This window comes from Delphinapterus leucas, chromosome 1, assembly GCF_059928025.1.
Source record: "Delphinapterus leucas isolate spDelLeu-1000000601 "Yukka" chromosome 1, BTC_Dleu_Yukka2, whole genome shotgun sequence".
Classification (NCBI taxonomy): domain Eukaryota; kingdom Metazoa; phylum Chordata; class Mammalia; order Artiodactyla; family Monodontidae; genus Delphinapterus; species Delphinapterus leucas.
This window is the reverse complement of record NC_143129.1, coordinates 156850513-156874998: the sequence shown is the minus strand read 5'-3', so window position 1 is coordinate 156874998 and position 24486 is coordinate 156850513. Positions and strand designations below refer to the sequence as shown.

Genomic DNA, 24486 nt, shown 5'->3' with positions numbered 1-24486 from the left:
AACACTCTTATTGGTCAGAGCTCCATGTCACCTTTATGATCAGGCCTCCAGTCTGACAGAGTTGCCCATGATGCCTTTGCCTCTGGCTACTGGACTTGACACTATTGCTCAGCCCTTTTCTGCACTGGACAGAGCAGCAGTGATAATAATACAAACCAAACATCTGTGATCCTTCAGCACTTACTGGACATCTTCCAAATTATAGGACTTCATTTATCCCTTACTAGAAATCGGTGAGGTGGGTAATGGCATTCCTCTTTTTCAGATGAGGACACGGAGGCTCAGAGAGGTAAAGTAACTTGCCCGAGGTCACACAGCCAGTGAGCACCAATCTCTCAAGGCTCCTTTTTGGATTACGCACCCTTCTGGCTCTTCTGGCTGTAGGAGATGCTGCTGACGGGAGGAATGTTCTCCAGCACATGGAGAGATAGTGGGAGAGGGGAGAGGACGCTTCCCCCTGCCAACTCCGTCCTACACCACGGGCCCTGGGGAAGCACCACCACCATCATCTGTATCCATAAGCATTCACTGGGGTCCACTCAGGGCCTGGCCACGGGCACATGGAGGGCTAAGAACAGGGTTCAGCTGGGGTTTGCCCCGCAGGTGGCTGAGAGTCAGAGGATGCAGAAAGCAGGGTCCCCAGTTAGTGGCAGGGGGCTGTGAAGGAAAGAACACAGGATTTGGAGCCACAGAGGTCTGGGTTTGAATCCCTGCTCTGTTTCTCACTACCTGAGCGACCATGGTCAAGTTCCTTCGTTTCTCTGAGCCTCCACCCGTCATCTGGAGAATGGGTGTGTGTGTGTGTGTATACATATAAGTACCACTCAGCAGGGGATGATGAGCATTAGAAATTCTATTTGTGAAGTGCTTAGTGCTGAGTTCTGTACCTGGGGCACAGCAGGCCCTCAACAGACAACGGCTGCTGTTACTACAAAGGAGGGTAGGGTAGGTTGGTGGAAGGGTAGGGGCAGCAGGGCGAGGGCACTGCCAGGTGGGACAGGGCTCCATCTAGGAGGCCATGTGCTGCATCTCAATCAGTGGTCACCAGAGGTCAGTAAGTTGCCTGAGGTCCCCCCTCAAACGTACACAGGCGTGGACAGTAGAGCCAAGACTACGAAGGCCAGAGTCTGCTGCCCCCAACCTGGGTCCGGGCCTGATGGTTCTGGGTGTGACCTCCTCCCAAAGGACCACTGCATCCCCACGCACCTCCCTGCAGCAGGCCCGGTACCAGTAGAGAACTGAGTCAGCACACCGTGTCTCCAGAAAGCCCGAGGGAAGCTCTCCAGCAGCGCTGGCCCTGTCTGGCTGGAGCATCGCTTACAACCGCTATCTACAGCATGTGAAGGGCCTTTCAGGGCAACCGTCAGCAAGAAGGCAAGCCCGTGGCTGGAATGAAGCTCAGATGCGATGCAGAGTCAGCTCGGAGCAGCTGAATGAGAACAGAGCCCGCTAAGGCTTCCTGCAGATCTCCTCGGCGTTTGCTGAGAGCGGAGGCAGATGCCGCACGTGTCCTCCAGCCTCACAACAGCCTGGGAGGCGGAGACTCCCTCTGCCCCACATCACACAGCCTGTTAGGGCAGAGCCAGGTCTGCTCCCTCTGGAGCCTCTGCTCCAGAGATGGAGAAACTGAGCCCAGAGATGCACAGAGACTTGCTCTCAGCCACACAGCTAGCAAGCATGCCACAGATCGTTGTGATCGGCCCACCGCCTACATTTAAAAATTTACATGTTGTAAACGGTACACGCTTTGTATGAAATGGATTTCCCCTGCCCGTGGGCTCTAACGTTGGCCATCAGGGGAAACATCCATTTGTCTGAACCAAACAGAAAATAATAAATGTCAAGATAAGGTGAGATAACAGGTCCGGGGACTTCGGAAGGGGAGGCGATGTCTGGCAGGCAGTGGCAGGGTGGGGAAAGGTCTGGGAGACTCCGTGGAATGGGGACATTTGACCTGGGCTCTAAGGACAGTCCACCGTGGGGATCTGGAGCTGGAGAGGAGGAGAGGTCCCTCCAGGTGGAGGTCACAGCAAGAGCAGAGGAGCCTGGGATGTATGGAGGGTCGGGCTGGGGCCGAGAGAGGAGCCTAGGGAGACAGTCTGGGGCGTAATCAACCACAGCGTGCTTTGGAGGGACCTGGGGAGCTAGTAAGGGCTCTTTCTGAGCCGGCTTTAAGGCCAAATGTCTGCTGGAGTTATAGGAATACCAGGCTTCGGGGATTTAAAAATAGCCCCAAATGCGTGGCGTGTTTACAATTCACAGTTACTTTCATTTGTGCATTCCCACTTTCCCATCGAAAAACATGAGATGAATGATATAGCTTCTTTTATTTGATGGAAAAGGGACAGGGGTCCTTCCCCGTCCCCCAGTGACACCTGTGACCCCACCCCAGGCCCCTTCCCAGCCTACCCATCTCCCTCGTCCTCTCAGGCCGCCCCCCACTCACTACCACTCCCTTCCCCCTCCAGCCTCAGCCTCACCAGCACCCTGGTCCTCCAGCCTTGGGCCAGTTCGTCCATCTGGAGCAATCTTCCCACCCCCGCCTTCTGCCTTTGTTAACTGCCCCTCATCCTCAGGCTCAGCTCACCGCTATGTCCTCAGAGGTGTTTCCTGAGCACTGCCCAGCCCTCCTGGTCAATGGACACAGGTGCAAAGCCAGCCAGGAGGTGCAGGAGCGCAGCTGTGGGATTCGCCAAGCTGCCGTTTTTGAGCGTTCAGTCCCCAGAACAGCCCCTGGCTGTGTCATCAGTACCCTCCCCACTTTGCAGACGAGAAAGGGAGGCACAGAAGGGCTGAACAACCTGCTCCAGGTCACATACCCAGCAGTGATGGCGTGAGGACTCAACCCAGGTGGCCCGGCCCCAGAGGCCACGCTCCTGACCCCACCCATCCCTGCCTCTGTCCTGCCCCACCGGCTTCCTTCCAGGCACGCCAGGCTCCATCTCCAGACACATGCTGGTTCCAAACTGCTGGGGCGGTGCGTTCGAGGCCGTCTTCTCATTTAGTCCTCACCTCAACCCCAGGAGGTGGCACTGCTCCTATCACCCTCCAGGTCAGGAGCAGCTGCACAGGTGGGCTAACAGTCTGCCCATCACACAGCCTGTTAGGGCAGAGCCAGGGCGGCTCCAGGGTCTGTCAGACTCCAGACGCAGTGGTGTTCCCTGAGACCGTAGAAGACAGCCCAGGCTGGCGTGCCCAGCCTCCTTCCTGGTTATCGCCACACCCGACCCACAGGAAGTGAGCTTCCCGTGAACTGCATAAAGGCCTGCGGTGATGGTCCTCAGAGTCATGTTTCAAAACCCACACCAGGGACCCACATCTCGGGCCTTCCAGGAGTCTGAGCTCAGAGACAGGCTTGCCTGAGCAGAAGCCTGAGCTTCCTGCCCCAGCGAAGCTTCACCCCAAGGGCTCACAGTCGCAAAATCTCAGGTTCACGCGCAGGTTACAAATTCCTAACAGACATTAAAATAAAACATGACAAATGTAATAAGGAGCATTTGTCCAGGTGCCACCTGAAATCGACCTGACGGTTTGCATCACAGCCTGCCGGAGGCTCTCATCTGGGTAAGCAGGTGCACGATGCACCTGGTATGAAGTGGGCCAGGGAGGATGGAAGCCAAAGGCCCAGGAGTCCAAGGAGGGGACAGGACACGTGAGGGATTCCTGCAAGGACGGAAGCAACCTTCCCAGCACGATATGGGCGCGATCACCCTGATTCCTCGCGAGCAGACGGATAGCACCCAGGCCCGGGCAGCAGGTGGGGTGCTGAGAGGGTGCCCGGCCCCACGGTGGACGGTCAGGCCTGTGTGCAGAGCCTGCTGAAAACCAGGCCGCCTCCTCACTCCTTCCTTCGGGGACCAGGTGCTTGACCCTCATCCGGGCATCTCATGGCTGTACTAGGTAGAAAAGTGAGGAGGCCGGGCTCCTGCCAGGGCTGGCCCGACATCTGGGGGAGCCCAGCTGGCTACTTTCAGTGTGTTGTCCCTGCTGGGAGGGCCCTTCCAGGCACACTGAGCAGAGGAGGCCCAAGGAAGAGGGTGAAGGGTGAGGACTCTTTGTGGGGATCTGAGCCAGCACAATGGATGCCCAGTGCTGTTAGAGCCCAGGCAAAGCCCCACTGCGTTCACAGTAGCCTCTCCCCCGCCTTTAGTCAGGTAAGGGCTGGCTGACTAAAGGCACTCTGGCCCCTAGAAGGGGGAAGGAAGAGAGCCTGGACCAGCGTGCGGATAGCCGTGGTCACTGCTCTGCCCTTTCTTGCAGCAACCGGACCCCACGGGCACCGCGCTGGAGTCTGGGCGGGGGACGGCCCCCTGCCCAGTATGAATCCATGGCACAGCTGCCTCCTTCAGCTCCAGCTGGAGCCCCTGAGTCACCGCTCAGCCCGTGGCTGGCTCCCTGGGGACACTTTGTTCTCCTGGTCCAGACCCATTCAAGTCCCCACCTCCACTCTGCCCCACGGGCTCCTCCCTCCTCACTCCTGACCATGAAGGAGGGGGACACAAGTCCCCAGCTGCCCTCCTCACGGGAAGGGTTTACCGCTTGACGGTGAAACCAGAGCCACCAGAGGGCAGCCACTAGGAGGTTACAAAGCTCAGGAAAATCATGGTTTATAGAGTCTGGACCTGAGCTCCCGGGTCCCAGAAACTTCCGAGAGACGGATTTGAGGCAGCCCAGTTGCTAGATCTGCTGACGCTTTGAAAGTCTACGGGAACTGGCCTCCTCCTCTCTACTAGGGGATGGCTCCCCTTCCTCCTGAATCAGACTGCATCCAACCTGGCCCCCCTGGGCGAGCACACTTTCCTCCCCGGCCCCTAAAGGTCCGGCCCCCGGCTGAAGAGCACAGCCTGCGGACAAGCCTCCCTGCCCTCGGGCCCACCAGCTGCCTCCAGTCCTTGCCGTCTTCCCTGGGGAGGCGCCCTGCCTGCTCCTGGCTTCAGTCCCCAGAAGCCCAGCCTGGCCCCTGGCTGGTGGCCTCCTGGCCCCAGTCTGCCAGCCACACTCGCCAGCGGGTTACAAGACCCTGCTCACAGCCTGGCTTCTCCCTGGCTGCCTTAGGTTCACTTTGGCTCCTGTGTCCGCCCTGTCTGCTGCCACTATGTTCCTGGGAGCCTGCCTGCCCAGCACGCCCACCCCCTGCTGCCCGGGCTCCAGCCCAATCTGCTTTCTGCTGGCTGCTGTGCCCTGGGACACACTCTCCTGGGGATCCAAACTCTCCCGCCAGCTGGGCTGCCCTTCTTTGGTCTGCAAGCCACCCATGGTGACACATGACACCTGTTCACAGCACAGATCCAAACTTCTGCTTGGAGTTCAGGCCCCGCTCCTTCCTTGGTCTGACGCCTTTAGCTTCCTCTCTTGGCCTTGGCTGACTCCACTTGTTCAGAGATCTGCCCGGCGGCCCCTGGCAGCCTCTGCCCTTTTAAACTCTCCTCAATTCCTGGCTTCCCTGGTCTCCTTTCTTCTGAGCCAAACTGGTTCTCTCTCTTTTTTATTTTAAGTTTTTATTTTGAAACAATCACAAACATACAGAAAAGCTGAAAGTATAGTTTAAAAAAAGTTCTTTTTCCTGAACTGTTTAAGCGTAAATTGCCAACCCCATGAACCATCGCCCCTGAATTCTCTAGGGTATGTTGCTTCCATCCAAGGCCATGCCAGGTCTCCCTGCCCGGTCAGGCTCTAACTCCCCGTGCAGGGTCCACCCCTGAGGGGAGGCCCTCCTTAACCTGCTTGGCTTTGGCTCCCCAGCCAGGCCACCCTGTTGTCTCTTGAACCCAAGGAATCCTCTGGAGTTGAACGTCTCTTTTCACGGGAGCTGGAAGGGCTTCAGAATCGCAGCCTGATTCACCACAATGCCACCTCCCTCCCATCACCACAGTCACGGTGAGATGGCACAGGTCCAGCACTCTCGTACACACTCACCACACAGCCTTCCTCCCTTCCTCCTGTTGGTGTGTTTTGAGTGAAGGCCAAGAGGCTGGCTTCTATCATTGCTGTGCTGTGTTAACGCCTCCCTGGGCCACGGTTTCCTCACTGGCAAAGTGAGGAATTTGGATCAAATGATTTCTAGGGACGCTTTCATAATGATGATAAGAGTGGACTTTTATTAAGTGCTTATTATTCATCATGTACTGTAAATTCTTTACATGAGTTAAGCCTCATATGAACTCTTTGAGATGTAATTACTATTATCGTCTCCATCCTACAGGTGAGGAAACTGAGGCACAGAGCAATTACATAACTCACTTAAGATCGGCTGGTCGCCGTGATAGAGCCAGGATTCCCACGCAGGTGGTTTGGCTTCAGTGTTTACACTGCCGCAATGTGCTTGCAGAAGGGGGAGACATTAGCTGACCCCTTACTTGAAGAGACAATCATGTAAGGAAATATTGATCATTCATGGCAGAATAAGACACTGTGCTGGGTACATTATACACCAACATCTTCGTTTCCTTTACTTCTCAACAACTTTGATCAACAGGTTACTATTATTATTGCCAGTTTTCAGATGAGAAAACTGAGCCATAGAGAGGTTAAGTGACTTTCTAATCAGTAGCACAGCCAGGATTTGAACCCAGGTCTGGCTGATACCAAAGCCGTGATTTTCTCCTCGTGTTCTGCTGCTGAACTGAGATACGAGCTCTGCTCAGAGGGCGGGAGTGAAGGATGCCACTCATCCCCTCTGATTGGCAGGGGCGGTGGGATGGAGTGTGCCAGACCCTGGACAGCTGATTCACGCGTCTGATTCTGTTTAACATTCACAACAGCACCGAGAGGCATCTCCACCTCCAGAGAGGCACCAAAAGCATGACTGAAGGCACCCAGGTGGGCAGGCGCAGGTGGGATGTGGCCGCTGGAGAGTATCAGTGTGTCCTGGGACTGGGCCTTCACTCCTTGGGCACCAAGGTGCAGCTCATGCCTGGGGGGACAGATCACAGCAGGGACCCCTCCTCCAAGAGACCAAGAGACTGCAGACCAACTCTCTCCTTACTTTTTTAAGCTCCTCATTTTTCGAGTGGGTTCTGGAGATTTGGTATGTCTTTTACCCCCCCTCATCTCCTCACCTGTGTCCAGGCAAGCAATACCCAACACCCAACTCTGGGCTCCAAGAAGAAGTTCTTCCCAACAGATGTCTTATCTCAGGATGGGGCACACTGTCAAGGTCTCCTGCCCAGGAAGGGGTACTTGCAGGTAAGCTTGGCTTAGATTCTCTGACCTTTAGAAAAGGCAGCTTCTCTGAGGCAGAGACAAAGGGCTTGCAACCAGCCCACACAGACCCCTCGCCCAGACCTTTCCCTGTAAGCTGCCTCTGAGCAACAGCTTCCTCAAGTATTGGGTGCAGAGCTGAAATGGCTCATCGACTGACAAGAGCTGGAAAGATCCCACACAGCACATCACAAGAGCCAGAGATGGTTCACCCAAGCCACATGGCCATCATTCATGCTACAGATGAGAAACCTGGGTCCACAAGGAGCAAAGGCCTGCCCAAGGCCTCAGCTCTAGTAAAGGCAGAGCCAGGACACAGTCCCCAGCCCTGGACTCCAAGGCCCAAGCCCTTTCCCACATCCTCCAATTACCAATGGAGAGACTGCAATCCAGAGAGGAAACATGATTTGCCCAAAGTCTCCAGCTCCAGGACTCACCCCACTTACCTCCCTCCACGTGAGGCCTCATTTCAAACAACACCCAAAGATGGAAAAGGTGAAGTTTCCTGTGATTTGCAGCTAATAAAATTCAGGTGGACCCTAGTGTCAGACTCTCCATCTGCCCAACCCATGTGTCATTTTTCTTTTCTGATTTCATTTTTATTGTCCATAGATCACACTCCACCTCTTGCCCACCTGATGTGCTGTCCGCACACAGCCATCAGAGACATAGCCTGGCTTACACCTTCAGCGGCTTTCTACTGACTGGGAAGAAAGACCACCTGAGCCTGGGGAAGATTACAATCATGCTGGCGGAGGGAAGGGGGTGGGAGGAAAAGAAGATGGAAGGAAGTAAAGACAGTGAAGAAAGGAAGCAAGGAAGGAAGTGGTCTCTTTGCTGAGCACTTCCTCTAAGCCAGGCCTGGGAAAACAGCCCGTAGTATCTTACCATTCAATTCTAACAAGGAGCCTGTAAAGTAGATACCACTGTCCTACTTTAGGGACTGGCCAGTAACTGCTGGAGGCGGGCCTAGAATCTGATTCTGTCTCAGGCCAATGCCCAAGGACTTTCCAGACTTCCTACAACACTGGCCCTTTCCCCTGTGTTCCTCTGAGTCCTAGAAGTTCAGGAAGGTGCCACAGGGGCCCCAGGAACCTGTGGGGGAGGTTGAGAGGGTGACCTTCCCTGGAGACTTCTTTGGAAGAATGAGTTCTGTGCCTAAAACATATTTAAAAACAACCCTACTAGGAGTCTGTTATTGCAGATGGCGGGGAAACATTATTTACCTTTCCCTTCCCTTCCCTTTCCTTCTTTTTCTTTTTCTTTTTCTTTTTCTTTTTCTATTTCTTTTTCTTTTTCTCTTTCTTTCTGTCTCTGTCTCTCTCTCTCTCTCTCTGTTTCTGTCTCTGTCTCTCTCTCCCCCCCTCCCTCCCTCCATCCCTCCCTCCCTCCCTCCCTCCCTCTCTCTCTCTCTTTTGGCATAATAAACCCACAAAGCAGAAAAGAGCAAGAGAGGAGACTGACAATAAAATTGTGGAAGCTGGAAAGAGATGGATGGGTGAAAAGGACTTTGCAGACTCAAGACAATGGAATCTAAGTTGACAGCAGGGAATATGAGAACCAACCCGATTTACGCCACAGGGCCCCTCAAGGACTCTGCAGGTGGGGATGGAGGGAACCAAGATAAGGATGACTAGTGGAAAGTCTTGTTAGAAGCAGTCAGACCCCATCCCTTCCTCAACTCCAGCAGCCAGATCACCCCTGAGAAAGCCTGGAGGTTTATTCTCTGCAAAGGGGGAGATGGAAGGCATTTGAGGGGGACATCAGGCCAGGTAAGGGCAGGGCAGGGGAATCACAAAGAAGTGAAGGGATGGAGTGAATGCATCACTGGAGGCTGAGACTCCTCTCCCTTTCCCCTCCCACCTTTTTCCTTTCTGTGGCTCCCAGGCTATGGGAAATGAACCCTGCCATCTTTAGGCGTGAGACTGGAGTCTTCACCCAAGAAGAACGACCTAAGACTCTGCCACTGCAGCCTCCCCAGTGGAACAGCCCAGATGGGCAGTCACGGGGAAGCCTTGCTCTCACACCCAGGCGCCCAGCCGTCTCTGAGCCTCCCACTCTTAACACAGGAAGACAGCAGAGGTTATCAGACACCTGAGAGAAGAGACTAAACAAACACAAGGATGAAGGGAACCTGAGGGAAACAGAAACCAAATGGAAAAGAACACTAAAAACAAAACAAAACTAAAGTTAATAGCCTCTGAGAGAGAAAATACTGAAATCAACCAAATGCGAACAGGATATTATTACAAGAAATGTTCAGAGAAAAGAAAGCACTCTTGAAAAATGAAAACATGAATGGCTGGAAGACAAAATGGAGAGAAGTACCCAGAAAGTAGAGCAAAAATACGAAGAGATGGGGATTCTGACAGAGAGGTGTGAAAATTAGAGGAACAAGGCAGGAAGTCCCACCGCAATGAAGAGTAGCCCCTGCTCGCCTCAACTAGAGAAAGCCCGCGCACAGCAACGATGACCCAACGCAGCCAAAAAAAAAAAAAAGAGCCAGGAGGTCCAACACCTGAATAACAGGAGTTCCAAAGAGAGGAGACAGAAAAATGGAGAAGAGGAAATCATCAAGGAAACCATTCAAGAAGATTTTTTAAAGCAGAAGTCCCTGACTTGCCAGATTAAAAGAGTCGCTGAGTGATGCAAACAACCCCACACCGAGATTCACGCCTGTGAAATGTCACCGCGCTAAGGAGGAAGAGAAGAGCCTTAGACAGTTGCAGAGGACGGAGCGGAAATCAGAATGGAGCTGGAACTCTTGAGAGCAACCTGGAAGCTTGAGGACAAGGGAGCAATGCTCTCAAAACTCTTTCAACCCGGAATTTGACACATCAATCAACTGAGGAATTGAATATTCCAGTATTCTCAGTCATGTGACGCATCAAAAAGCTCACCTCTCATGGGCCGTTTCTCAAGAAGACCATGCTGAAGGATGGTCTCTGTGACAATGAGGAAGTAAACCGGGGAAAAGGAAGACGTAAGTCGATGAGGAGATCCAACATAGGTAAGAGAATCTCCAGGGCGAAGAGTGAAGGCAGCCCTGGGATGGCAGCTGTGCCCCAGGCAAAGGGCCAGGGGCCAGCTGGACCCCTCAGGGAGGGACTGTGTCAGCAAGATGAGTTTACAGAGGACCCGCTGCATCTGAACATCTGCAGGGGAGAGTTGGTGAGGTGAGAATTGGGGGGTTGAATTAGCAATACATATATAGAAAACTAATGAAGTTAACGCATACACAATTTTTATTCCTAGAGAGAATAAAAGCCGTACAGGAAAGCCAGAGTAACTACAGTTCATTACGTGACATAGCTGTGAAGGATAAATGGTACAGTCTAATGAGAGGATGGGGGATGAGGGGGCATATGTGGACCAGGAAAGGCTCTTGAGTCACTAGCTAATACCTAAGCTGAAGCGCCTGGTAGCAGCAACCCAGGCACATGATTTAGAGATATGGAGGTCAGCTAAAAGAGATGAAAGTTATTGCTTCTGGGGGTGCGGGGCCGGGCAGAAAATGTGGGGGAAAGAAGGGTGCTGCTGTTTTCCATAACGAAATTTGTAGAAGAATTTGGCGTTTTCAACTCTGTGCAATTTTGATAAAAATAAAAACTGAAACAGACAGAGAGAGAGATGCATGCCACTGTTGGCTAAGAGGCTGCGTCGCCTACAGAAGAGAAGGGGAGAAGCCAGCTTCCTCCTGGGCGCCCAGGCTGACTCCCCAGGACAGGAAGGAGGCTGGGACTCAGGCAGATGCTGTCCAGGCCCAGGGGATGCCTGGTCCTCGCTGCAGCTGCCAGGGGCCACCACCTGCTGGCATGGGGACTCCACTTCCCCCACCCCCAAACCCTCAGGCTGAGCCCCTTGCTGCCTTAGACCCGCTACAGCAACTAGAGGCAGTGTCTTCTTGAGAAATGGATTCTCCTTTAAATTTTAATAGGATGCATTTAGGTCTTCCCTGACCATCCTCAGGGCTCTGGGGACTCTGGCCCCAGCATACTCAGACACTCAGTCTGCCCCGTGATCAATATGTCTTTTCTTTTTTCTTTTCACTGTGGGTGGCTTGGGTTTCGTAGTGACATAATCAGCTTTCTCTAATGCCTGGGGTCAGTGCTCCCTGGGAAGCATTTTGAGTGCTCAGGAGAAAGATGCTAGGCCAGTAGACGGTCAACCTAACTAGACAATTTAGCATCTGAGATATTTATCTGGAGGATAATCTTTACAAAGGAATAACTTTTCCAAGAATCTAAGTGGCTTCCTAGGAACAGACATTTCCTGCTTTTGTTTTCAGAACAGCCATTCACAAATCTATTGCTGGGAATGTAGCTGTCCAGGAACAGTGAGAAGAGGTCTGGATGGGGGCTGAGAGAACCCTCCCCACTCCCCCGCCCAAACCATCAGTCTGCCTGCAGCACACCCACATCTGTCTTTCCTCCTGTTACTCTAGGAGAAGCACCCCCTTCGCATCAGCTCAGCCCCACCCCTTGCACCTCTTCTAGAACTCCGCCCTGCGCTCGGCCCCTTCTCTCCCGGCGCTGTCATCTGTGCCTACCACCTCCACACCCCCAGCGGCACAAGCACACTGAGGATCTCTCTGTGTAAACACCCACCTGCTCAGCCTCATACACACTCACCCAGCTCCCACCCCTCACCCCCTCGTTGTTTCCTCCTTCCCTCCATAGCCAGCCTCTTGGGACAGGTTTACTTACGTGTGCTGCCTTCAGGACTCCATCTCCCAAGACAGCTCCCATCAAGGCCCCATCAGTGACCCACATGTGGCCACATCCCGTGGACACTTGCCTGGCCTCCCTGTCCTGGGCCTGTAAGCGGCCCTCAGCACAGATGACCTTGAACTCCCTCTGCCCTTGGCTTCCACGACTTCTCACTCTGCCAGGTCTCCGCCACTCCTCTGGCTTCTCCTTCTCAGACTCTTGCAGCTTCCTCTCTACCTGCCCTCTGACTGCTGGCATATTCCGGCTCAGTCCTGGATGCCCTATTCTTTTTTTCTCCTCCCCTCTCCCTAAGTGACCCCATCCAGTTCCATCCTCCTAAACAGCATCTACGCATTGACAAACGCATGTCCCAAATGTGTATTTCCTGTCCTCTGAAGGCCAGGCTCACATATCCAATTGCCACACGCCTCCCTGAACACTTGGATGTCTGACTGGTATCTCAAAGTGAACATGTCCACCAAGCTTTGATCTCCCCTTCCCTGAGCCCCTTTCTTACTGTCTTCCCCATCCCTGCCCATCTCGGTAAATGGCAGCACCATCCATCCAGCTGTTACTCGAGCCAGGAACATGGCAGTCATTCTACATTCCAAGCTTCTCGTCCTCACCCTTCATATTCAATTCACCAGAAGTCCTCTAGCTCCACCCCCATCTCTAATGTGGTCTCCCTGGTCTGAGCCACTGGATGTCGCACCTGGACTCTGCAATATCTCACCCTCCCCTACTCCCACCCCCTTCTCAAAGCTCAGGTCACATTCCCTAGGAGAGATGAAACAACAGGATTTGGGGGAAACAGAAAGAGAACAAAACCAGTGTGGGCGCATGTGATGGAGGTTGGACAATTCACTCCCGGCCCACTGGGGCCACACTCAGAGCTGCCTGTCTACACTTCCAGGGAGAAGTCTGAGAATTAAAGAGAAACCAAGGCACTGGATCAGGAAGAAGACAGGGAACCTGGCAGCCTGGACTCACCCAGGAAGGACAGCAGCCTCTATCCAGAGTTGGGTGCCGAAGACCACTTCTCTCCGGCCCCCAAGACACAAGGGATCTGCTCAGAGCAGGCACTGGCCTAGGACCTGGCAGCCCATGAGCCGGTCCTTTTTGGAATCATGTTTCATTTTTACCTGTAACACTTGAAGGCAGGTCAGCAAGCAAACGACCTTGGCTCCCAGTCCCAGGTGCTTGCCCCATAGCCGAGGCCACCTGACTTCACCTTCCCAGACCAAGCCTGACTCCAGGTTGGTGGGTTGGTCCTGTCTGGACTGGTTTGGCCCTGATTCTGTGTCCTTGCTCCTTCCTGAGACCCAGAGCGTCCACCCTGTCACGGATTCTGAGAGCTGCTGAGGTCAGGGATCCTGTCCCTCACCTGAGGTCTCAGTTAAAGGGAGATTCCTTCACTTAATAAACATTCTCTATCACTGCTAGGCACCATTTTCAGCACTGGGGATACAGCAATGAATAAAGCATAATTCCTGTCCTCTCACAGGGTGTACATTCTGGTGGAGGAAACAGAAACAAACTAGTGACTTTCTGAGGAAAAATAAAGCAGGGAAGGGAAGGGGGATAAGAAATGCTAGAGGAGGGTACATGTGGGAGGGTGGCCTGGGAAGGCTTCACCAAAGTGTGAGTGAAGGAAGTGAAGGAGCTGCGGGACCCTGGAAAAAGTGTTCAACGTAGAGGCTTCCCTGGTGGTGCAGTGGTTAAGGATCCGCCTGCCAATGCAGGGGACACAGGTTCGAGCCCTGGTCCGGGAAGATCCCACATGCCACGGAGCAACTAAGCCCATATGCCACAGCTACTGAGCCTGCACTCTAGAGCCCACGTGCCACAACTACTGAAGCCCACGTGCCTAGAGCCCGTGCTCCACAACAAGAGAAGCCACCACAATGAGAAGCCCGCACACTGAGGCGAAGAGTAGCCCCCGCTCGCCCCAACTAGAGAAAGCCCGCGCGCGCGCAGCAACGAAGACCCAACACAGCCAAAAATAAATAAATAAAATAAATAAATTTATTAAAAAAAAAAGTGTTCAAGGCAGCGGGCACAGCAACTGCAAAGGCCCTGAGGCAGAAGCATGTCTGACAAAGAGATCCTCGGCTGGAGCACAGGAAGCAAGGGGTAGAGGGGTAGGCAGAGGTCAGGGAGGACCTGGGGCCAGCACACACAGGCCACTTGTGGGCTGTGGAGGGTGCAGAGTGGGAGTGCCAGGGTCTGCTGGTGTTAAACAGGATCATTCTGGTTGCCGGGTTAAGAATACACTGTAGTGGGTAAGGGTGGAAGCAGGAGATTACAGCAGGACACTGTGACAAACCAGATGAATCTTGGCAGTGGTTTGACCCAGGAGGTGGGAAAAACGGGCAGATTCTGGATATGATTTCACAGGGTGAGTTGACAGGATTTGTTAATGGAGGTGAGACAGAGCCGTTTGGGGCCTGACGACCGGAAAAATGAAGTTGCCTGTGCAGAGTTTGAACAAGTGATTTTGCTTCCTTCTTTCAAAGTATATCTGTTTTTCTTTGGCCACTCAAAAAAACTTTCAAAAAGACATTCAGCGAATGAGCAAATGCACACAGTTTCTCTGCCTATGTTTACATTTCACAACCTTTACGTTATGAACACTTCGGTAGCAGGCTTTTTTTGTTCCAGTTTGGATTTTTAGAACAGTTTACCTGCGGAGTTTATTCTTTACACCTATCCAAAAACCTCCAACTTATTATTATGTATGTAATTCATAGTTTAATCAATTTGTTCCCCAATAAATATAGAGGTAACAAATATTCCCAAAGGCATAATTCAACAACGTCCTTAATCTGGAGTTCACAGTAACATGGGGCTATACAGAGTAGAAATTTAGGATAGAAAATATGCTGCACTTTTAGGTTTCAAAGTCCAAGAAGGAATGGGTTTGTGAAAAATTATTAGCAAACAAACTTTAAATTTTTTAAAATTAAAACTATTCTCTCCAAGCTACTATTTCATAAATACGCACACACATATGCGTGCGCATGCGTGCCTGCTTTAAAAATATAGGTACACAATAAACAACATGTGGATATACTGCATAAACTCTTAGACCTCAATAAAAATAAATTCAGCTATTAGAAATGAAAATACATGAGATAGAGAAGCACACCTGTTAAAAATATAACTCCTTCAAGTGGAACTGTACCAAATTAAGCAAACTTTCAAAATAATTTCTTTAACAAATATACCAAGAGCCCCAGGAGCCACAGCGGTCCTTCAGCATCTGCTGTGCTGTGCTCTAAGGATGAGTTCGTTGAACGCCCAGGTGACCGCCACACAGACGGCTGAGACCTGACGCGGAGCTCCGGGGAGAAGCCTGGCGGGAAATGCGAGTCTGGGAGTCATCAGCCTATAGATGGTACACAGAGCCACCTTGGGAGTGAGTTTACACAGAGAAAAGGGGAAGCCCAGGGGCTGAGCCCTGGGGGCCCGAATGTTTAGAGATCAGGAGATGGTGGGAAATCACCAAAGATGACGAGAAAGTGCTGCTGGCAAAGAAGAGGAGGGTCAAGAAAGATGGCCGCCTGGAAGCCAGGGGACAAAGTGTTTCGAGGAGGGTGGAGGGGTCACCTGTGTCAAATGCTGCCAGTAGCTCAGGAAAGAAGAGAAATGAGAACTGACCATGGAATTCCTCAGCGTTGGAGGTCACTGTTGACCTTGATAAGAGCAGCTTTTGAGGTGTGTTGAGTCCGGCGCCCCACTGGCATGAGTCTGAGAGAGGATGGGAGGAAAGATGAGACGTGAGCAAGTATAGTCATCGCTTTCCGGAGTTTTCCTTTTGAGGAAAACAGAAAAATCTGGCGAGTAGGCCCTTTAGTCAAAGGAATGTTGTTAAGGTGGGAAACTTTAAGTTTGGATGTACTGAACTGAATGGGCTAGGAGAGAGGCAGTGGCTGGAGGGATGTATTGGGCGGTACTGGGGAGCTGAGAAGAGATGGGAGTCAGTACCCTTGGACAGGAGCACAGATGGCCCTCCCTCAATGGCTGAGTCCTGCCACTGGCAGTGGCAGGGTCTGGCGTGGATGCCTTCTGCTGAAGGCCTGAAGGGCTTGGGAGGCAGCCCCGGACAGCCCCATGCCCGTGAGTCACCATACCCACACTCACTGGCCCAGCCCACAGCTGGGCTTCTGTCCCCTGCCCTGTATTCCAGTTCCAAGCTAAGGCTGGGCTGCCCCTCTAAACCCAGCCCACCCCTTGCCCCTTGACAACGGCCACCTTTCTGAGGACTCCCCACCCCAGCTGGGCCTGACCTCTGTGGTTTCACCCTCTGATCCCATCATTCCCTTCAGGCCTAAGCACCGGCCCCTCCCCCCCCCCCCCCCCAGCTGGGCCTGGATGAGCACTTTTGGCATCCAGGTAGTTCCTATCAATTCCAGCCTCTTCTTCCACACCAGCCCTTTGGGCTGAGCTCTCAGCTTCCCTTGCAACAAGTGAACTTGAGTAAGGACAACACTGGCATCACCCTCAATGAACCGTATAACCTTGTGGGTGTAAAGTCAACATTCTCGTAACAAAGGAGCCCTTCTAAAACAACCGAGGCAAATGCAGGGATGCTGGGTGAGAAAGTCAACATGCTCTTGATGGGCACTCCCGGAGGCTGCCTGGAAGATGCAGACTGTGTTCGGGTGTGGAAGGGATGGGGAATGCAGGGCGGGGGCTGTGTGCCGGAAATCAATCCGGTAAATAGGAACGGATGCATAGCGTGGACAAAGCATGGCCCTAGGACCCAAGGCAAGAGGGGACTTGCGGGGGAGACAGGAATGGATTTCAGTACCACTGTTATTCCAGAAGTAACGCAGAGAACTAGGGAGTATGGAGGGATCTGAGAGGTTAGTTAGAGGAGAGGGCTGAGCACTGCCCTTTGGAGGTGGCTAGGATTTGGCAATGGGCAGAACCCAGCAGGCACAGAAGGTGAAGCACAACAGGGGCGAGTGAGACTGTGGGGCCGGGAAGACCAGCCTGAGTTTCAACTGGATCCAGCAGGTAAGGCGGCCACAGAAGGCCCTGGAGCAGAGGTGTGACACAGGCAGAACCATGATCAAGGACACCCAATAGCACCAACATGGGGGCCTGGAGACAGGGGGTAAGAGCCGTGGTACAGGGAGTGCGGAGAGACCACCTCTGAGTCATGGACCACTTGGTGTGGACACCAGACTTTGGGGACTAATTGGAAGGGGGAGGGTTGGGGGAGAAGAAGGTGTCCAAGATGACACTAAGGTTTTGAGTGTGAAGGGCTGGGCACATCATCTGGACTCTGGATGTGGAAGGAGATGTCGTTGGTGGCAATTGGAGGGCTTGGTCCAACTCATGCTGAGTTCGAGGTGCCCTAGTCTCCCAGGCAGAGGCATCAGAAGCAATGGTCTATAGTTCAGGAGTGAGGTCCTAGCTGGAGGCTCAGATTTAGTGTCCTTGGCACAGTGAGGTTTGAAGCCAAGGAGGTGGATGACGGCGACCAGGGAGACCACTCATGGCCGGAAGAAACCAGTCCGACTGACCAGGTGCATGAGTCACCATTATACCCAGACTGACGACCGACCCACCTTTCCTCTCTGCCTGTCCCAGTCTCATGAACCCTCCAGGCCTAGCCCTCCCCCTCCAGGAAGCCACCTCTGGCTACTCCAGCCTCGGGAGTCCTTGCCTGCTGTGAGCATCTCAATATTGGGGGTCCACACCTCAGCACCGGGCCTTGTGCTGCACCTGAACCAAGCTCCTTGAGAGGAGAACCACAGTTTACCCCCTTGGCTCTGGGCATCTTCTGGCACAGAGCACCCGTAAGGCACTGAATAAATAGCTCCTCCTGGATGGACTGAGTGATTGATCACCTGCTGGGTTGGAGATCAAGAAGAATAGTAAGGAGACTAGTGATGAGAAGACTCCTGCCTGCTGGACTCATCCAGCATCTACTCTTGCTGTCTGGTCTCTCGACTCATGGCCATGAATTAGATCTACATGGATCAACCTGACTACATCTCAGAACATCACTGAGTAGAAACAACAAGTTGCAGATGTATGGTAAATCCTCTGGAGTAGTCAGTGCTATCTACCAAAGAGCCCTGGTCCTCCCCTGTGCATGGCAGGGCTGTGCTTCCCTACTCTCAGGGAGCTGGGTGAGGCCTGCAGTTTGCCCTGGAAGATGAGATGGGAGCAGAAGCTTCTGGGTGGAAGCCTGAAGAGTCAGTGCACAAGGCACCACTGTCCCATCTTACTCTCTCGGCCTTGGCTGGCCTGGATCTCTGAGTGACTCCCAGGAACAGAACCCCATTGCAGACCCTTGTCAAATAGGTATTGGAGTGAAGTACAAATACTTGCTGTGTTAAAAAAATACACAAAAGAAAGAAAGAAAAAAAGGGAGGGAGGAAGGAATGGGCCTAAGGCAAAGCCCTGGTGACCTCAGGTGGGTGTGCCTGAAGGTTCTATTCAGTGTTTCTGGGTGGGGGCACACTTGGCATTTTGGGTGGGACAAGTGGTTCTGTGGTTGGTGACAGGATGGTCACATACCCAGCCCTGTCCATGAAATGACAGAGGTGCCCCCAGTTCTGTGACAACCCACACTCTCATGCCCACATTTGCAAATCCTCCTGGGGGTGACACCGGCCCCAAGAGAGCTGTAAATGTTGAGGGGTCACCAGAAGGGAGGGTGGGAGGTACAGCGGGGGCCCAGATGGGACAGCGGGGCTGCAGGAGAAGATGACCTGACCGGCGGCATTACATAACCCCCCCACCAAAGTGCTCAAATTAGATGTGACAAGTACAGGCAGTGAGGGTAATGTTCTTCGCAGCTGACAGATAGAGTGAGGTTATCCTGGAGGGGATAAAAGCGATGCACACAACAGTGAAAAAATGCTCCGATGCCCATTTGTCAGCACGATGAACTGCAGCCTTTACACGGGACGGCAACAGGATCCCCTGACAATCCACAAAGTATGTAATTATCCCCTTTTACAGATGGGAAGCAGAGCTGGAGAGGTGAGGGGATTGTCTGAGTGGAACAGGTAAGTGGGAGAGCTGCTCGGGGGCAGGGATGCTGGACCTGGGAAGAGAGGGAGATTCTGAACAGAGCAGGTAGGATTAAATGATGACCTGGGTGGGACGGTGGGGGTAGGTTACAGTGAGGACCACTGCCTAGGCTGTAGGAAGAGGAGAAGGGGACTCAGGTGTGGCCTTCACCTTTCAGCTGAAGGGAGACCGTGTGGCAGAGACTCTGGTGGCTGAAGCTGTGAACTAACTGCGGTGGGGAGAGGCTCCTGACAACTGCCCTTTCGGGGCTCAGGCTTCCCGGGGGGGAAATGAGGGCAGCAGGGAGCCGCCTGGCACCAGATCTCCAGTCTGGGGACAGTTGCCTCTCAGGGCAGAAGCAAACCCCCTCTTTCATGGCCGCTAACACTCAGCCACCCCCTGGGGCCCCACAGATGGTCCTTGAAACTGCTGGGAGAAGGCTGTGACCGATGCACCAATCCCAGGATGACATCTTATGTGGCCTTTGGAGGACCCCAATGATGTGAGAACACAGAGACACACGGGGGCGCTCTAACCAAGTAGCACAAGAGGATACCCGTCAGTCCCCAGATGGAAAGAGGGCAAATATTTCGAAAAACCTCTGGTCTAGTGTTTCAGTGGAGTAGTTACTGGAACTCTGAAAAGGATATTTCTCTCCCCGGGGGTCGTGTCCCTGCCACTGCAGGATGTCTGCCCTCCCTGACCCCCTCCCTGTCACTAGGACAACCCAAACCCCCAAGTTCAGTTTCCAAACACTCCCTCTCCTGAGAGCCCCTGCTGGTCAGTGCCACCGGAGGATGCCCACTGGTGGCCTTGGGGAGCTGGGTAGTGTCTGCTCTCCCAGGGCTACAGAGGAATCCAGCACCTCCCACTTTGACCTTGTGAGTTAGGCACCTGCAGGTGCTGGAGGATTGTAGGCACCATAACATTCCGTGTTGGCTGGTGCTCATGGGGACCATCCTCCTTTGGAGGTAGGTTCTCCTCCGTGCTGTTATCCCTCAGAACTGGGTAGGACGAGGGCTGCATTGATCACACTGGGGACACAGACACAGGACCCTGAGACAGACACCACGGGACCTGCGTACAGACACCCACGTCCCAAGAAGCACACACGTGGTCACAAAGAACACAGCTTGCACAACCCTTCTACAAAGCAGGTCTGAAACCAGGCAGCCTGCTGGAGCCCGGGGAGCCCCACCGTTGAGAGTTCTGAGATGTTTCTATCATTAGGTTTACAAAGACAAAGCACCAACGGTGAAAAACCAGGGGTATTATTCTAAATATTTACCAACCAATGAATCCTGGACTCCAGCCAGTCAGAACCGAGACCGGTGTACACAGCTGGTATGTGCAGTGCGCTGTCAGCCCTGTAAACAGCCTTGTCAGCAGAGCCCGAGTCCCCCTGTGGGGCACCAGGCCTGCCATGGTGCCTGCTTAGGCAGGACAGAGGTGACATTTGGGGAACATACACCAAGGTTAACAGCAGTCCGGACAGGACCTGGGAGAATCACTATCAATCCCAATGCGGGGTCTAGGAACCCAGCCAGCATGTGAGGAAAGAGGGGCTGGGGGAAGACCCAGGTGGCTCCAGTCCCCAGCACATACCTGGCATACCCCACCCCCAACCAAGGAGCCCGCATTCCTTAACAGAGGTGGTCAGCGAGTCGCACAAAGATGGCACCTCCTGGAAGGCCGGAAGCCCAGGGCTCCTGTGGGCACAGCCCTGCCCGTTGAGATGCTCACCACCTCTGAACGCAGGTGACACCACCCCCAGCCCTCGGGCGGGCGCGAGCTCTTACTGCATGGAAGCAGACATTGCAAACCAAAGGTGATTCTTACCCTCCTTCGAAGATTTTGATCCTCGCCGGCTCCCCTCTCTTGGAGGCAGGAGCGTCCTCCTCCGGCTTCCCTCGCTTCTCCTCTTCCTTCTCCACTCTAGCTATCTCTTTCTGGCCTTCCGGGGGAACCAGCGAAGGGAGGCGAACCTGGCCCACCGCAGGAACGACAAAATCATGGCTGGTTAACGGGTGGTCATGGAATGATGCCTTCGATGGCATCGCACACCTACACTTCATCCTCCCTCTACCCAGTGAAGAGGTGCTCTTAGCCCCACTTTACAGAAGGAGGGAAACGGATCCTCAGAGAGGTGAAGTCAGAACTGGGACTCTGACCAGGTCTTTTTCAGGGGAAGACCAGGCCTTCCCATGAGAGCTGTGTTTGCTCACTTTTTCACACTAGTCTAGGGGCTTCTGGGGACAGGTCCTCATCTTGGTCTCCTCGGTCACACCAGCCTCAGAGAAGGCATCTGAGGAATGCTGAATACATAAATGAAGGCTCCACCTTTGGAGGTTAACCAGCCCAATTCTCTTTTATAGATGAGAAAGTCAAGGTCACACGGCAAGTTAAGGGCATTGCTGGGAGCAGAACGCAGGTCTCCTGAAGGCCCTGACCAATAGCACCCCCCCAGTCCCCCACCCCCGAGCCAGACACAGAGAAGCTGTGCCGCCCACTGATGGGCATGGGCCTGGCGGGTGTGCATCTCAGGGAAGCTGTTCTCTTCAAGAGATAAGGGCCTCAGTGGTGAGAGCTGGCTGGATAACATGTCCCCCAGATCCTCTGATGGTGGCAGGGGTGGGTGCACCCTTTAACAGGGAGCAGCGATGCTGGGCTGGGGGCTGGGGCCAGCAGTGAGATTCTTATCCTACTTCATGCCACTGTCATTAAGGTCACGAGGAACTGCACTGTTGACAGCCCACAGGAGGAGCAACCCTGTCTCCTGGTGCTGGGACAATCTAAGGACAGAAGTCCCTGTGCCAGTCACCACACCTGCCCCTACAAGGATGGGCTGGGGCTGAGCAGAAAGGTAGCTGGTTGGGAATCAGGGAATCTGAGTTCTAGCACCACATAGTCCACTGCATGCTGAGCCACCCTTGGGTGAATTACTTCACCTCTCTGGGCCTCAGAGTCCGAGGGGATTAGACCATCTTGGAGATTCATTCCAGGGTCAACTTCTATGACTCAGTGACCCCCCCCCCGCCAAAATCTCTTCAGAATTGGAGATGGGGAGTGGAAACCAAGTGAGGCTATGGACTGCTGCTTTGGCAGAAGGCAGGTGATTTTATGCAATACCCAGGGATTTCCAGAGCATTGCTGTTTTCACTTCCATCTCAGTCTGCCATCTGGGCCATCCTTGGAAGGACAAAGAGCCCTCCCCCAGGCTGATGAATGACTTCTGTCTCACAACCAGCTGTGATGTCAGGGCCAAGCTAGAGGAGGCTGGTTTTGGTGGCAGGAGCCACTCTACCAGGAAACCCTGTTGGAATTGAGCAGGGATCCACTTTAGCTTTTAATGATAATAATGTGAATAACTGCAGATAATGGTCAAGTGCCAACCGCTGTTCTAAACACGCTTTGCATAGTTTAACTCATTTAATTACCTCTACAGTCTTATGAGCCAAGTATTATTATTGTCTCTATTTTATAGATGAGGAAACCAAGGTGCAGAGAGGTTAAGTAATGGGCCCAAGGTCAATTGGTAAGTGAAATAGTGGGATTCAAATTTGGGCAACTTGGCACTGAAGCCCTTGCTCTTAATTTCTTCGCAATAGTGCATGTGGTTGTCAGAATGATCCCCAAAGAGAAAAAAGGAAGGAGAAACCTGGGGGATGAAATGTGGCTGCAAAGTGAACTCTTGTATAAGCTTGGGTTTCTCCAGGGCTTAAAATTGAAAAAAAAATGTATGTGACCAAACTCAAACCTCATTGGGTGGCCTAGACCTGCACAAAGATGGTTAGGAAAAGCTTTGAAATGCTGATATAGCCCAAAGGGCCTTTTCAGAGCTACTAACAGGGAATGGAAGCTATGGGATGACAAATGTCAGCTCAGTATAATAGGGACCTTTCTTAAGGCACTGTCCCAAGATGGGCTGGGTTGTACTAAGAGGTTCTGAGCACCCAGTCACTGGAGATATGCAAGCAGAGACCAGAAAGAGGTGTAATTATAGAAAGGCATCAATCAGTGGGCCATGCAGTTACACTAACGGACCAGACTGGTGAGCTTCTGGTAGGAAACATGCCAGTGAATCAAATGGAACATTCCAGGAAAAAGTGTGCACGGTTCAGCTCATTTTAGGAAAGCAGCATTTTGAACAAATGATTGCCAAACCCAGTTAAGCCAAATTAACTCTTTGTTTTTCTTAAACCACCTTTCAGTGTTCAATCATTAAAATAGAGGAGCAGTCCTGAGCATCCAAAAGAACTTTGGAGTGAGATCTAGTTTTGAATCCAGGATATTGACTGTGTGTGGGGCCTTGTGCAAGTTACCTGACTTCTTTATGCTTTTGTCTCTTTATCAATCACATAGTGATATAGAACCCTGTCAAGGTTGGTTGTGAGGATAAAAGTAACACTGAGCACAGTACCTGGTACATAGTAAGTGCACTATAAGTTCTAAGTGTGAATATAATTACAACAGCTTCTTGGGAGTAGCCATAGCCAGTAAGAGACACTGGAGAGAAAATCAGTCATGATGTTTATGGTGAAAGTGGAAACCTCATTTAAGGCTGTCTGTAGACTGACAAGGATATTTAGAGAATAAATTTGGGAAACAGTTTGGTGAAGAATATCCAGTAGAGCTAAGGACAAATTCAATGCACAAAAGTCACTCAATAAAAGAGCAGGATACAAATATAGGAGAAGTTATCGAACATAGTTTTGTTCATTTATCTACAATAGGAATTTAGGGGACTTATTTGGTCAAAGAATCTGGAGACACACCAATGAACATCTCTAAACTTGCAGTCACTTTTAAGGTTTTCTTTCCTCAAATAATAGAAAGAAGAAAAATAGACTCTCTGGAGTCAGACAGGTTTGGGTTCAAATTCTGGGTTTGCCAAATATTTGCCCTGTGACCTGGACCTCTCTCACCCTCTGACCCTCAGTTCCCTCATCTACAGAATGAAGATGATACTGCTACCTCACAGGTAGAGATGAGTATCAACTGGATTCAAGGGCACAGAGCAATGCCTGGCACAGTGAGGCTACTCAACCAATAAGACCAATTGTTATTCCACAAATATCAAGTCAGCATAGCACATCATGGCCTAAATCCTTATGCTGGCCTTGTCAGGATATGGAGGTGTCACTGGTCTGAAGCAAACTTGGAATTATCAAATGTCAATCTTCCTGAACTTGCAGGGATCAGTTCATTTTATGCCTCCTGATGCAGCCTCAAGTCAGAGGCAATGGAGTAAACATAAGCCCTTGGTCGGGGCTGTGCGCTACCACCAGCATAGATGAGTCAAGCTGTGACATTGCCACCTACTGGTAAAGAGGGATACTGCAGCCAAGCTCTATTTGCTCTCCTCACAGAAAAGAAAGAAGGAATATTTCAGGAGTCATTTGCGTCAAATTCTAGACTCTCTGACAATGGGAAGATTTCAAGTGGCACCAGAGAACAGAAACAGTAGATGTGAAGAATAGGAAAAGACTAACCAGATAAGGGAGAAATGTATGTTGGAGTGGCAGTTTTTCATCTGTCTTTT

The 24486-nt window shown here is 52.3% G+C and overlaps 1 protein-coding gene across 2 annotated transcripts in view; it reads right to left on the bottom strand.

The window, feature by feature from the left end:
• HIVEP3 (HIVEP zinc finger 3) overlaps positions 1-24486 on the bottom strand; it is a 131508-nt gene that overhangs the window by 30601 nt on the left and 76421 nt on the right. For both annotated transcript variants that reach the window (XM_022575425.3, XM_089895080.1), the window contains exon 3: positions 20784-20929. In XM_022575425.3, coding sequence (XP_022431133.2) covers positions 20784-20929 — 146 coding nt within the window. The remainder of the gene's footprint in view (positions 1-20783; positions 20930-24486) is intronic.